At 42.1% G+C, this 13,596-nt stretch overlaps 1 protein-coding gene across 11 annotated transcripts in view; it reads left to right on the top strand.

The window, feature by feature from the left end:
- The window catches only part of nrxn2b (neurexin 2b), a 618,875-nt gene that overhangs the window by 409,266 nt on the left and 196,013 nt on the right, over positions 1-13,596 (top strand). Inside the window, exon 1 of one of the 11 annotated variants that reach the window (XM_020100239.2) lies at positions 3,358-5,129. The exons of the other annotated variants lie outside the window; for them this stretch is intronic. Coding sequence (XP_019955798.1) covers positions 4,796-5,129 — 334 coding nt within the window. The 5' untranslated portion in view covers positions 3,358-4,795. Of the gene's footprint in view, positions 1-3,357; positions 5,130-13,596 lie in introns of those variants that run through there. 11 annotated transcript variants of the gene reach the window in all.

The raw sequence follows: 13,596 nt of genomic DNA, 5'->3' as shown, positions 1-13,596 counted from the left end.
AGTCATTTTGAATATCTTCTGTGGTAGATGAGTTTACAATTGGCAATGCTAATGCAAACCTATTTGTCATAGTCTTATATAAGTAGCCAACATCGGCGCTCAGCATGGAGGAAGTTTCCCAACAGAGAACTTACATAAGCGACCGACACCGGGAACTCAGTATGGTAGAAAGCTACTGAATAGCATAAACAGGAGACGGGAGTAAAAAATTGATGACCTGCTTTTTGTGTTGCGCCTACCCTTGCTGTGCGAGCAACAAGATTCTGCATGTCCTACTTGGCTGACCTCACCCAATCCAAGCCTTTCCTCTACTCCCTCTTTGGGTGTCATGTATATTGCTGCTTACACCCTTGAAATACATCTATGCATCAACATTGTTAATATAACCACCCTTAATAGTCTTCTTCCTTGAAAAGAAAATCCCCTCTCACTTTGTGTTTCACTGTTGCTTCTTAACATCGAGTGGTGTCTGAACTGTAATTAATTAGGGGTATAATGGAGAGACGGTTTCCTCAGGATTAGACTATAGACAGGAGGCTTTGATCCCAAGTCTGTCAGTAAACTAATCCCATTTCCTCTATCGGTGACCTCACTTCCCCTGAGGGACTGTGGAGTTTGTAGTTTCATTGGGCTGAGGGTGGAGTATTTAGCGCCAAGGCTTTTGGCCTCAGGGACCAGGATGTTGCATCACACAACAATGAGGACCTTGGTGGCAGTGTGTGCAGCGCAATTAGTGTACATGTGTCTGGAGTGATTGTTCACCTGTGTGTATTTGTGTGCTCTGTATTCCCTGTTTTTCCTATGCTGGAGGGGAGTGGAGCAGCAGGTGTTGGCAGTCCTTTGTGTTTTTCGTCGTAATGAGTTCCCAGTCTGCACATTGTCCTCGCAAGGACACAGCTATGGTGTCAGTAACAGTCTTATAATGGAACACAGAACATGTTTTATATACTTTGAAATATGGTTAGAGTTTGATCATGAAAACCATAATTAAGACATTTCATTAAAAGTAGTTGGCTGTAAATAGAGGTTCATTTGACATTTACATAGTTTTTAGTTTGTGTTTTCAATATTTTTCCTTTCTTCTCCCTTTCTGTTTGGTTCTATTTCCGACATTACATTGATAATGTTTTTTTCATGGCAAAAACATTTAAATTTGCTAAAATACCTTTATTTAAAAATATTTCTTGCCCCATCAATCAACCAACCAAATTAAGCCAGCAGCACCATTTACACAAGATGCTGATAAAGCCTTCGATTGGATCGAACTGTCCTTTATCTCCAGTGCTCTGCAGAAATATTGGGTTGGGAGACAGAAAAATATGCAATGGATCAGGATGATCTATTCAAAGCCCATGGCCTCAATAAGGTCCAATGACCTTGTTTCAAAACCTTTCATCTTATATTTAGGAACAAAACATGGATTTTCTAAACAACTTGATTTTGTAAAATTCATCATCTTTCGTCTAAGTTAGTTCAGGCAGTTCACATGTAAAATCAGGACATGTGTCCTGGTCACCCTGGGTGTCGGATGTCCTTCACCCTGACACCAGCAAACACAGCATCTCTTGTCTTCAACCTGTTGGTGTCTTTGTGCATGTGTGTGTAATGAGTGAGTAAATGAGTATAGTTCCTTCCTTCCATCAGTGCAGAAGACCTAGAATGGCCTTTCCTGTTTTGGCAAATTTTCTTGCTTCTTGTCTATGACGCTGAGCTCCTGTCCCAGCTGAGATCTCTATCAGCCATGATTTATCTGGCACACAATCTCCCTTCACTTCTCTCTCTCTCTCTCTCTCCCCTTCTTCTTTTTTCTCCCTCTCTCATTCCTAATTCCCCTCCCCTTTCAATCCTGTGTCTGCATTTCGTTCTGCACTGCAAACATCTTTCTCTGCATCATTATTATGCATCCCTTGTTTTCCCCACTACTCTTTTTGTCAGGGTTTTCTTGTTTTCCTCACCTGCCATTTTTTTCTGTTTCTGTCCCTGGCCTCTTCTTTGACAAAAATAGGTGAAAATGAGTATATGGTGTGCAAGGAGAAAAAAAACATGCATAAGTAGGAGTTGGGATTGAACGAGTAGGTGCTGAGTGCAGAGGGGCCGAACCAAAAGACAAAAAGAGAGAAGAAATAATTGATAAGGAGAAAGAAGAATTAATGCATTGGAAGAATATGAGAAATGTATGGGATGGGGAGATGTAGTCCTAATTAAATTTCTCACTGTGTAGTCGATTCAGCTGATGTCAGGGATGCTCACTGCCCCCTCATGAATTCATCATTATCTGCTTGTTTCATTTGTAGTTGCACTAGAACAGGGCTCCAGACTAATTTTTTAACACTTTAAGTGCACCCAACATTTTTCACTGCACCTTTTGGCACCGCAGTAATACACATTACACCTTTTCTTGGCAGTTACTATATGCATATGTAATTTCTTTACTAGGTCTAGGTTTGATTATATTTGATTTGTCCCCAGCAAATCAAACAAAAACAAAGTAAACATCAGTCCTGTTCAGGCTCTAATAACTTGTGATGAGTGTCTGTGTTTATAATTAAAGTGTAAAGTGAGCGCAGGTCAGCAGGAGTGTAGAGGTAGGTACTCACACAGAGACTCTAACGCTTCTGCTCTGACCCTGAAGCAACGGCGCTAATCGTTTTGCAGCATTGGTCCACCATGTATTCACACTTTTTGGACCCCTTGTAAAATGCTGTGACTAGTGGGCACACACAGGGTTGATAGTAACTGATTACAAAAATAAATAACTGAAATCAGCATCAATTACAGTTTTGGTTAGACGTCAAGTGTTGCATGATAACCTATTTATAACGTCTTTATAATTTAGCTACTTTAAATCATAAATCAAAAGATTTAATGAACGAAAATGGAGTCTGACTTATAGAGGTTCTATAACAAACTGCTCATCATAAGATTTAAAAAGAAATTCATATTTCTAAATGTTTGTGAGCTTCTACATTTTTCCTTAAATACCAGTATTTTAAACGTTTAGTGTTGAAGTAATCCAAATGTATAGTTTATATTCCAATTACTATACATTTACTAATCAGACCTAGCACACACACTAGTATATGACTGTCTTACATACTCCAGAGGATGTGCTTGTCGACAGACAATCCATTGGTTTAAAAAAATCTGTTCGTGTGATTGTTTGTTTGTGTCTGTCTTTGTCTGTCTGGAGTCCCTGTGTGTGCGCGTGTGTCCAAACATCTAACCCGACATGCATGTGTGCCTCCCATCTTTTCTGTGTGCGTGCTCTCCTCCTTCAATTTTCTCCACTCATTCCCCTCCCTCTCTCTCGCTCTCTCTCTCGCTCTCTCTCTCAGCTCCTACCAGACACATACAAACACACACTCCCTCTGTCTCTGCTCTGCCCAGCGTATCATAGTCACCGCCAGTGCATTCAAAGGATCTGAGTGTGTCCACCTTTCTTTTCACAGCTCTGTTTCTCCCCCTGGTTTTTGCCCTGCTTAGTACGGAGCCGCGTGCATGTGCTATTTAAGGGGGAGTGGGTTTGTCTGACTTGATCGGAGGAAAAAGCGAAAGGGAGAACTGTGCGGGCAGGAAGGATGCACTCGCTGCTGCAGCCTCTGATTCAATTAGCATGAATTTCACAGCAGAGGCAGCAGCGGCAGTAGCAGCAGCATCATCATCAGACTCTCTCCCAGCAAGCCAGCAGCAGCACCCTGTGTCGGAGCTCCACCGAGAGGACCAGCGGCTGCTTCTCATCTGCCTCCCACCCTGGAAAGCAGCGTTTAAAGGGGCAGAGAAAACTGAATCATTTTCTGAAGAGTAATCACTCGTAGAACGGAGCTTGCTTACAAGTCTAAGGATTGGAGGATCGTTGTTTTGAACTGGACAGCGACCACTCTGATGCTGGTTCAGAGTTAAGGTTATGGTTTAATCCAGTGAAGGTGTCTTCTTGGTGCTGGTGTGCGTTCTGTGACCCATATTGATTTATTTTGTCAGAAAACAAGAGAGGGAATCAGCAGCGCCGCATTTGGAACTAGACGATCGTTTTGTCCTCCTTCACACCATCTTTCATTTCTTCACAGTCCTGTTCTTCTTTTTATTCATCTCTTGTTTTCCTGCTCTGCGCTGCAGACTGAACGGGTTCGCAGCTCCTTCAGGGATTCAAAGCCCCGAAACAGGATTTGGCTGTACCTTCATCACAGCACCCTTGTCTCTGCTCTTCTTTTTTCGCCTCTCCCTTTTGCTCTCTGTTTTTTATTTATCCATGCTACTGCTCATTTAAGTTGTCTCCGAAGCTGAAGGGATGGTGGGGGTCTTTTTCTTCACAATGGAGGCTTGGATTATAGGTGGAGAAACCCTCTGAAGATCTTCCCAAGGCGAAGGCAACCCTGCCGAACAATTAACTCAAAGTGCTGTACACAAGATATTTTTCAAGGAGCTAAGATGGAGTCTTGTGTTTGCTAATTTGGTGCTGCCAAGCTGTTATTGTTTGCTTCAGGGTGACAAGAAATTGCATGTCAAACATAAGAGGTTAAGATTTTTACTCAAGGTTAGATTTTTAGGGAAAGAGTGGGAGTTCTCAAGGATCCAGTCAGAAGCTTTTGGATATCGCAACTAGACTGTTGGAGGATTTTTGGGGTCTTTCCTTTCAGTAAGGATTTTTTTTTCCACTTTTTTTTTTCTTTCCAGTCACTTTTGGGATTTTCAAAAAGGATCCTTTTTTTTCCCCCTTTTTTGGCTTATATTTTCTTTTTCCTTTTTCCCTTCCCTGGGCTTGAAAACAGGGGGATCATGGGCCCCGGATTCGTTTGAGATGTTCACTTCCTGTTGGTGTCGTGTAAGGGGGAGGGGCCTTATGTCCCTTTCAGGCCCTGCCCCCATGGAACAGGAAGTTGAAGTGGAGGTGGACAGAGGGTTGCTATTGGTACCAAGGCCAGCGGCAGCATCACCTGTGGTTTGGGCCAGTCCAGCCTTTCTGTTCCGGCTTGTGCTCTCTCTGGCACTGCTGGTGTTCCCCTGCCCAGCCGTGGCCGCACGGGTTTCCTCCTCCCTCAGTACCACCCACCATGTCCACCACTTCCACAACAAGCATGGTACTGTGCCCATTGCCATCAACCGGATGCCCTTTCTTACACGTGGGGGCCATGGTAAGATCATATGTTTTTGTTAGTCTTTTCCTAGACACTGGAACTGATCAGCCAATTATTGACCAATGATTTTGCTGAGCAAGATGCCATGTTTGAGAATGAATGAGAGGAATGACATAGACTTAGGGAGTCAATGACAGTTCATTTTCTTCTGAGTTGATTTATGGTGGCAGTGAGCTCCAAGTTGAGTACATGAGCCCAGGCATTTGGTTCATCCATCTATTGATCTCTGTCATGTCTGGAAAGACTGCAAGGAGCCTGGCCCAGGTGACCAACCTCACTGACACAACTCCCCATAGGCCAGTGTCTTGATTCATGTCCCCGAATTGGCAGAAGATGTTTCCAGAAGCTCTTCCCTTCTGGGCTTTTTGCAGCACATCCCCAGCCAGCTGGGTTCTGCTGCCTGCCTTTCAAGCTCAGCAGCCATCTTGGGTTCGATGTGTTGAACTGTAGCCAAATTAAATTCATGTAATCACCACCCGTAGCATGATTGTTGACGCATGATGGCAGACACTGAAGGAAAAATGACCTCAACTGGTTGTTGGGATGCTAAAACTTGCATGCTGTGTGTCACGGTACATTGTGTACTCAGGAAAATCCATTGATAATTGCCTGAGCACTCCTTATACTGTCCTACTTTCTACAGTATATGTCTTTGGCTCAGTGCTTTGTGGTGCATCAGTTGCTGCACTGTTCTTAGCCTAAGCTGTCAGGGATGAGGCAGAGTTTCACACTGATGATTCTTTTGATGTTCCCCACCCCAAGCTTTTTCCGCTGCAATTCTTCTCCCCCTTTTCCTCTGAATTTATTTCCAATGCCCCTTCAAACATCCTGTACATATATCACTGTGACACCATTAAGAGCATTTATTTATCTCGGGCATGTTCATGCTCATGTCATTCCATTTGAAGCCTTTCTTCTCTCTGTTTGTCTGTCCTTTTCTCTCTTTACCTCCCCTCCAACTCTCCTCTCTCTCACTTCAGTATACCTGTAATCTGTATCAATCAATCCGGTGTCAGATGGGCAGAGGAGCCTCAGCCTTCTGCGGTCGATTGGCTGCGGTGAGCCTCTATAGACATTATCAGCGCGCAGCCTTTCCCCTAGTGCTAGGTACTGCAATGGATTTATGGTTATCCACATTCTCCTCCCATCACACAGCTACAAGTTCTCACAGTCAAAGTGTGACTGAACACACTAATGAGGGCTAACCTGCGCCAGAGAGGAGATATGCAGGAATGCTCTCAGGGTCTTGTCAAAGACAAATTGATTATCAATTTTTATGGTGTTAATTGCAAGTGTCATGTTACATCAAATCCTTAAAAATATATATTTTTTCAATTTTAGGTAAAATATAAAGTAAAAATATGGTTTGTTGTAGAATTAGTTAACAGTTAAAAAGCTATTTGTGAAATGAATGCCAACAAACAAATGCAGATTGTATTTATTTATTTATTTCGGCCAGTTTATAGCATAGCCCATAATTTACAAACACAAATTAGAACTAGAGGATTTCCAGCCACCCAGCCTTGTCACACTTTAATGACAAACTGCATAAAACAGACATAAAAAGAAACAGGGATGAAGAGGGACTGCATATCTCTATTTATTTAATTTTTTTTTCACTAAGAGCTGAATTGGCTGTCAATTTGGGTTTAAATGCAGCTGAAAGCATGGTCTGCACTGGCCATGCTTTCCAATTACATTGTAATGGTAATGTGCACTGCTTTATTTGTGGTGCTGTTTGCACACTTGTCAAACATTGTTTTATTTGACGTAGCAAGATGTGATTGATGGGAGAGAAGCAGGATGATCTCTGGTTTGTTCTTCAGTCAAAGTTGTGTCTCACAAACCTTCACTTATTATGAGACAAATGAGCATATTAGCACTTTTCATCTGTGTTGTTGTTGCTACATATGTTGAGTGTGAGCCAAGTGTTGACAGAGCAATCAGCAATTCCCATCTCTGTTTTCAGTAAGTGAGCGTGAATCATTTATTTTTCCAATATAAAATTGACAGTGTTCCGACCCAATGCACACCTCCTTATTCTGTCATTTTAAAGTACACTCCCTAAAAGCACAAGGCAGTCCATCCGAGAGAAACACTGAGCAACAGCACACAGACACTTTCTCCCTTCTAAAAGTACACCTCAAACTATCCTCTTCCTTTACTTTTTTCTTTTTTCTTTTCCTGCCTTCTCTTCCTTCTAGCTTGGATAATTGGATTGCACCTCTCACATCTCGAGCTGCTAAGCTATTTAAATTGACATAATTAACATAAAAATGTTCTCCGGCTCTCTCTGTGGATTTATGGCTGCCAGAAGATATTGGCCTGCAAGAGAAACGGTCTGTTTGCCCTGTGGATAGGAAAGGCTACATTTCCATAGCAAACCTTGAGCTCAGGCTCAAGCCGGGATGTCGCGGCGCACCATAGTAGCCTCTGAGTCATCTTTCTGTTCTCATGTGCTGCAAGTTTGGTGGTCTTGCATGCAGAAAACAGATAATTAAAAAAAAAAAACAGATAAGCAAAAGCAAAAAATAATATAAGTTGTCGGTTGGCTGTATCCGCTGTTCTTTTTTCCCTGGCAGTATGCTGTCGCAATTACTAATGTACGCCTACACAGTAAACGCTGCTGTTTCTCATTCAGTTTGCGTTGTTTTTAGTAGCACAGGAATTTTCATTATCATCACAAAACGGCGCACACAGAATGCTGCTCTTGTCTGGGGAGTCAATTTCAGTCGCCATCATAAAAAGTTCTACTGCAGTCTGGCATATCAAGCCCTTGTCTGAAATGCCAGCCCTCCATGTTTTGTCAACCAAGTGGCGTAGCTTATTACCAGCATTAATACCCCACTCAGTGATAAGGGCCCACTTGTTCAAGAGCCTTTTCAGTAGACAGTTTCTCAACTAGTTGTCATTTTCCCAACACTGTATCACAGCACTATAGACACACATACTCCCTCCAACTTGGTTGCTCTCACGTCAGCTTTAAAACCCTTCAAAAAATGTCCATTTTCAGGTGCACAGCTCGCCAAACAAATCTTAGTGTACACTAGGAAAGGAGGCACCTGTCATCCATTAAGCCGTCACTGTGGCCTCGAAACCACTCCTAGGTTTTAGCATATCAGGTCTATGAGATTCAAGGCTCAGTCTTATCTGCAGCTCTCTTCACACAGTGTCATTATAACGCTACATCTGTCTGGATGAGCCCCTGCTGTTGTCACTTGTAGGAACACACCTACTCTATGAATACACACATGCAGCACTGCCAATAGAAGTATTTCTGGATTTATCTAGAGACAAACACTGTGCGCATTACATATGGGCTGAAAGGAAATTGTGCTTACATGTACCATGTTTGCAACAAGTGATGATTGGATGGAAATCAGTGAGCATTTAGGAGGAACCATCTTGGATTAGCTGTTGTAATGCGGCACTGGGTTTATGCTCATATCTCCTTGTGTGTCTTTAAAGTGATCAGCAACCAATATCTGATTTGTGCTATAGCATGGGACCCACTATTTGCCATTGTTTATAATCCTCCATCGTTGCCATGATCCGGTGTGACAGATGAAGAGCTGCCTGTTTTAAAACAACCTAATGTATCTGCCTGACCAATTGTAGCCTTCTATTTGTAAAACAATTCATTACTCTCTAATCAGATGCTGCAATGTTTCACCTACATTACTCTGATTACAGCTAATTGAATGGTCTTGTCAAACTGTGGCATTTCACTTTGCTCTCCTCGTTGTGATACCTGACCCCTTACATATATACATGCATATGCTTCTCAGCTAGTGTTGCATTGGCCTCTCACTTAGATCCATGGGGAATATGATAGTTCTTGTTGCAACCTATGACTTTCTTGTGACTTAAATGTCTCTGTGAATCGTCCTGTACAGATGCGTTGTATTTAAAGCACCTTGTGTGTTCCTCATAAGATATTTACAGTCCATGCATGAATAAGCCAACACTGCAATTAGAGAGATTGCACTAAGGTGTGAACAGCCTACATCCTTCTAAATAAAAACCAATAAGCTTTTCACAGGTCTTTTTTTCCCCTGTGATCATCACTGTTTCACACCAGTGGCATGACTGGTTGTGTTGGTGTGTCTGGCTACATTGATTGTATGCACACACACAGAGACACACACCTATGCACTTTTTGTATGACCCCGGATTGAAAACAGAAAGCAAATATATGATAGGAGGTAATCCATACCTGAGCACCCCACAGCATAGGGCTAAAGGGATTAAAAAGCTAATTTTGATTCAGGCTGTCTTTGATGTTCTAGATGGTGAGCTTCCAAGATATTTTACTGCTGGGTGGATCTCTTTGTCCTTGGCAGTTGACAGAATATAACTACTTAATTCCTGATGTTCTCCATTACACATGTGGCTGTCACTGAGGTTTCTAAGTTCTTTTTCCCCTGTTAAAAGGTATATTTTAGTACTTTTTCCTAACTCTTGTTGAGGGTTAAGGGCAGAGGATGTCACACCTTGTTAAAGCCCTATGAGACAAATTGCAATTTGTGAATATGGGCAATACAAATAAAATTTGATTGATTAATTGATACTTCGAGTGAGTTCCAGCAAATGGACGAGTATGTGTGTGCATTAACACATGCTTTGTAATGTGCACAGAGTTTTGTATATATTATAGAAATGTCCCCAAGGTTGAAATGCCTTCTTCAGTGTGTGAGGGTTAAATTTCAAGAATCAGCAGCGTAATTCATCTTACTCCCTACCAATCATATTTGTTGACCCTTGGCAACTGAGGACATGCTCAACCTCTGTTGTGTTTGTGGAAACAGGCGGCTGAAAGAAGGGATGCAGGAAATGGAAGGTTGGCCTTGATCACCTCAAGCCATCGACTGATTTAAAATTCAGACAAGGCCATAATTACAACTGCTCTCACATCACCTGGGCCTCCTTTCATCTGTACTAGTGGTTTGTGTGTGTTTGTGTGAGCCTCACACAAATGTGTTTTTCTTTTATGTTCAAATTTGCAATGTGACCATCAAAGAAAAACACGTCCATTGTTTTATTCCCCAGCAAAGCTTTATTTACTGCTAGGCTGCAGAGTAAAAGAGGACAATAATTATTTGCCTCAGCAAAGCAGGGTTGAATTTTGGTGTTTGCCAATTTTTTAAATATGAATTACATCAACAAAATGAACATCAAAAAGTGAAAATAGGAAGAAATGGAAAATGGTCATTTACAGCAATATTAAATTATGACAAAAGAGTTTGCCCACATTAAATTAAACTGTGAAATAGCCTGCAGCCACAGGGTCTATACTTGTTCTCTGTGTTGATGCTAATTACAGGGTTGCTGTGGTGGATGCCCCAGCCTCTCCTCTTGCTGGTCTCTGGTAATCATGGCAACCCACTATGCAGTGCCCTTGAACTAACTGGAGAGATACTGTATATTCACACGTTTTGAACAACCTTTATAAATTAGATTCCCATTGTCATCTGTAGCAGATTGTCTCTACCTTATACAATTTTGACTGATTCATTCCTATACCAGTGATGTTTTTAAACACTTTTTTTTGCTATGTATTGCTTTGTTCTCTTTGAATTATTTTCTTTCTCTTCTCCACTCTCCCTTTTCACTTTACCCCCAGTCCATATTATGTTCAGCTCATTAGCCCCATCATCTTCTTGAGGTGTTTTGATATTGCTTTGTTTCTTAGATTGAAACCATGACTGCTGCTCCCCGTCTTCCACTTCCTTTGGGAGAACAGCCACTGTTTGTAGTCCTCTGTGTGGTGTTGTTTGCTTGTAGGTCGCACATGCATACTGATGAGGTCAGCTGCTGCCTACACCCATACATCTGCGCTGTCCTGCACAAGTAGAACCCTTAGCCCTCTGAGTTCTGCAGTGCAAGCACCATCTTTACTGAAAACCACCCAGCTTGTGGCCCTCTTCACAAGTCCTGTCCTCTTTCACCAATGGCCTATATTACGGTTTACTGTGCTAATGACAGGCAGCTATGTTTGATAATCAATGCTTTATCTCTTGGCGGCAGAGGGAGGTCAGGTGCTGTGTGTATGTGTGGGGATGTTGGGGAGAGCTGTTGAGCGCTCTCCTTTGAGAGTCAAGTCACAACCCTTCTCTTTCAGAGAACACCATTAGTATTCATGATTCTCCCTCCACACGAAGTCCAGGGTGCACAACCACAGGCACAGACATGCGCATAGTGATGAGAAACAGAAAGGACGCCTCAGGTGTTCTGGCCAGTTAAGATAAGCTCGCTGGTTTGATATTTTCTGTCCTGCCCTCACACCCCCACCCTCCCAACCTCTTTTGTGCTGCAGTGAAAAGGGGACATATATAAGCCAAGTGTGCCAGGCTATACTCCTCCAAAAAGCTGCCAAGGCCAAAAATGGAGCAAGTATGTCATCCAGCTTCAGTTACTTCTGAGATTTTTCGGTACTGAGCTCACCATTGCGGGAGTAACTTTAACATGTTTTCTTTTTTCAATAACTTCTTGGTCTCTTGCTTGGTACTTGACTTCAGGCTTGTGCATTTTTGACATTTTATGAAGTGTAATGCAGGAAAGTGGGTGTTTCAAGCAGCACTCTGCAGCAGTTTGAATCCACTTTTCCATTGTCTGATACCAGAAATGCACTTCAGCACCCCCAAACTTTATGTTGCTTGGTTACTGTATATGTATTTTGCTTGATGTCATATGAGTGTCTCCTTGGTGGCCTTCTTCCCTGAGTATTTGTGACTGTCACACAGCTCTCAGCCACGGACTGAACTAAGCCCTGTGTGTTTGGGTAAAAGTTGTCTGCTGCAAAAAGCCTGTTTGTTACTGTAATGTTAAGTCAAAAAAACAACAACAGATAGCACAGTTTCATGATCATTTAGTGGTTGCAGTTATTTTATTTATTTGTCAAAATCTAAAGGCATTGTAATCATATATTCACATGTCTTGGAAGTTAATGTAGTAACACTAAAAAGCAGTTTAATGTTGCACTAACAATAGAGAAAAGAAAATGAATCCCACTTCTCTAGTTACCACAGTTAAAACGTGTCCTCTACAGTATGCTGTCATCTATATATTAGAATCATAGTTTCCATAGAAACGTGTGTGTTGCAAATGAGTCTTTTTCAATTTTTTGTCTTGATTCAACTGTCTTATCGGTGTGAGTTGGAGCATAGAGACACACTCTTGTAAGGACCGTATAAAGTTTTAGATACATCAACACACCAGTCACCTCTGGAGTCTTCTGCATGCCGCCAACAAGCTAGCAGGCCTATTTTTCCTGCCTGGCAGTGAAATTGATTTGAAGTGTCCGCCGCTCTTGTGTTGAGGCACCGACACAAAATAAGGTGTCATGCACAAACGCAGAGACCAGATGAACGCGTTTCACCCAACACAACCATCCATAGTTTTTCTATTAAAACGAATGAGCGAGGTGAGAAAAGATAGCGCTTTCTAGGGCCGAGGTGCTGTGGATCCTCCTCCACCTCAGGTTTGATTAGTGCCCCTCCAAACCAAGAGAATACACGCACCAATCAATATGTCACAAACTAACACATATGAATGGATTTGGCATTCAGGCTCTTATTATTTGCAAGTTAACTATAAGTCTTTGGTCTTTTCATTGGTTATGTAGCCACACATAAAAAGATGGTTGAAGGTGTGTCATTGGCATGTGTTTGCTTTGTTGATTACTGTTACTGAAATAGTAATTCATCCTCATACATTACTTTATAAAATCTACATTTTCCTCCTTACAAAAACTCAATTGCACCCTTCATCAAGCAGGTGTACTTAAATCACAATTTGTTTTAACAAACTGTTTCCTTTTGGTTGGAAGAAGTTGGCACAAAGCTACAGGGATCTTCTCTCCATTCCTACCGCCCTTCCCTGCCAAAGCACATGAAACAATGCAGGCACATAAGTGGGAGTGCTTTACAGCGTAGGCAACGGCTGGTCTTTGTAGACAGCAGAGACAAGGGGGCCGGATCTTCAGAGAGTGCGGTGATGTAAGCTGACTTTAATTATTTAGCCGCCAGATATTAAAGTAGTGCGACTTGGGGGCCCACGCCAAGGATTCGAGTCTGCACTGGGAGTGCTCACCATTAATAAACAAAGTGGCTTATATTATGCATGACTGATGCTTTGAAAAACAGCCACCTCTGCCTTTCTACTCAACAGAAGGAGTTTTAGGAGGCAATGGAAACCACGCTCATCAGATTTGCAACTATGTAAATGCAGATCTTCACACACACCCCCCCATTTCACAGCTGACATTCCCCACCTCCAACCTCAGTTTTCAAGTGGCCTTTGGTTGTGGTTAGTTTAAAAATTAAGCTGTCAAGGAACTAGCAGCCTAAAATATTATATCATAATGGAAAATTATACCGATCTGAGTGGAAATTCTTACATTCTGCTTTTTGTTAGCTAAGGCAGTGTTGACCGACATGAAGCCATGTACATGAATGACTTTGTC

This window comes from Paralichthys olivaceus, chromosome 22, assembly GCF_024713975.1.
Source record: "Paralichthys olivaceus isolate ysfri-2021 chromosome 22, ASM2471397v2, whole genome shotgun sequence".
Taxonomy (NCBI): Eukaryota; Metazoa; Chordata; class Actinopteri; order Pleuronectiformes; family Paralichthyidae; genus Paralichthys; species Paralichthys olivaceus.
The sequence above is the reverse complement of the archived record's forward strand: the minus strand, read 5'-3'. Positions and strand labels throughout refer to the sequence as shown.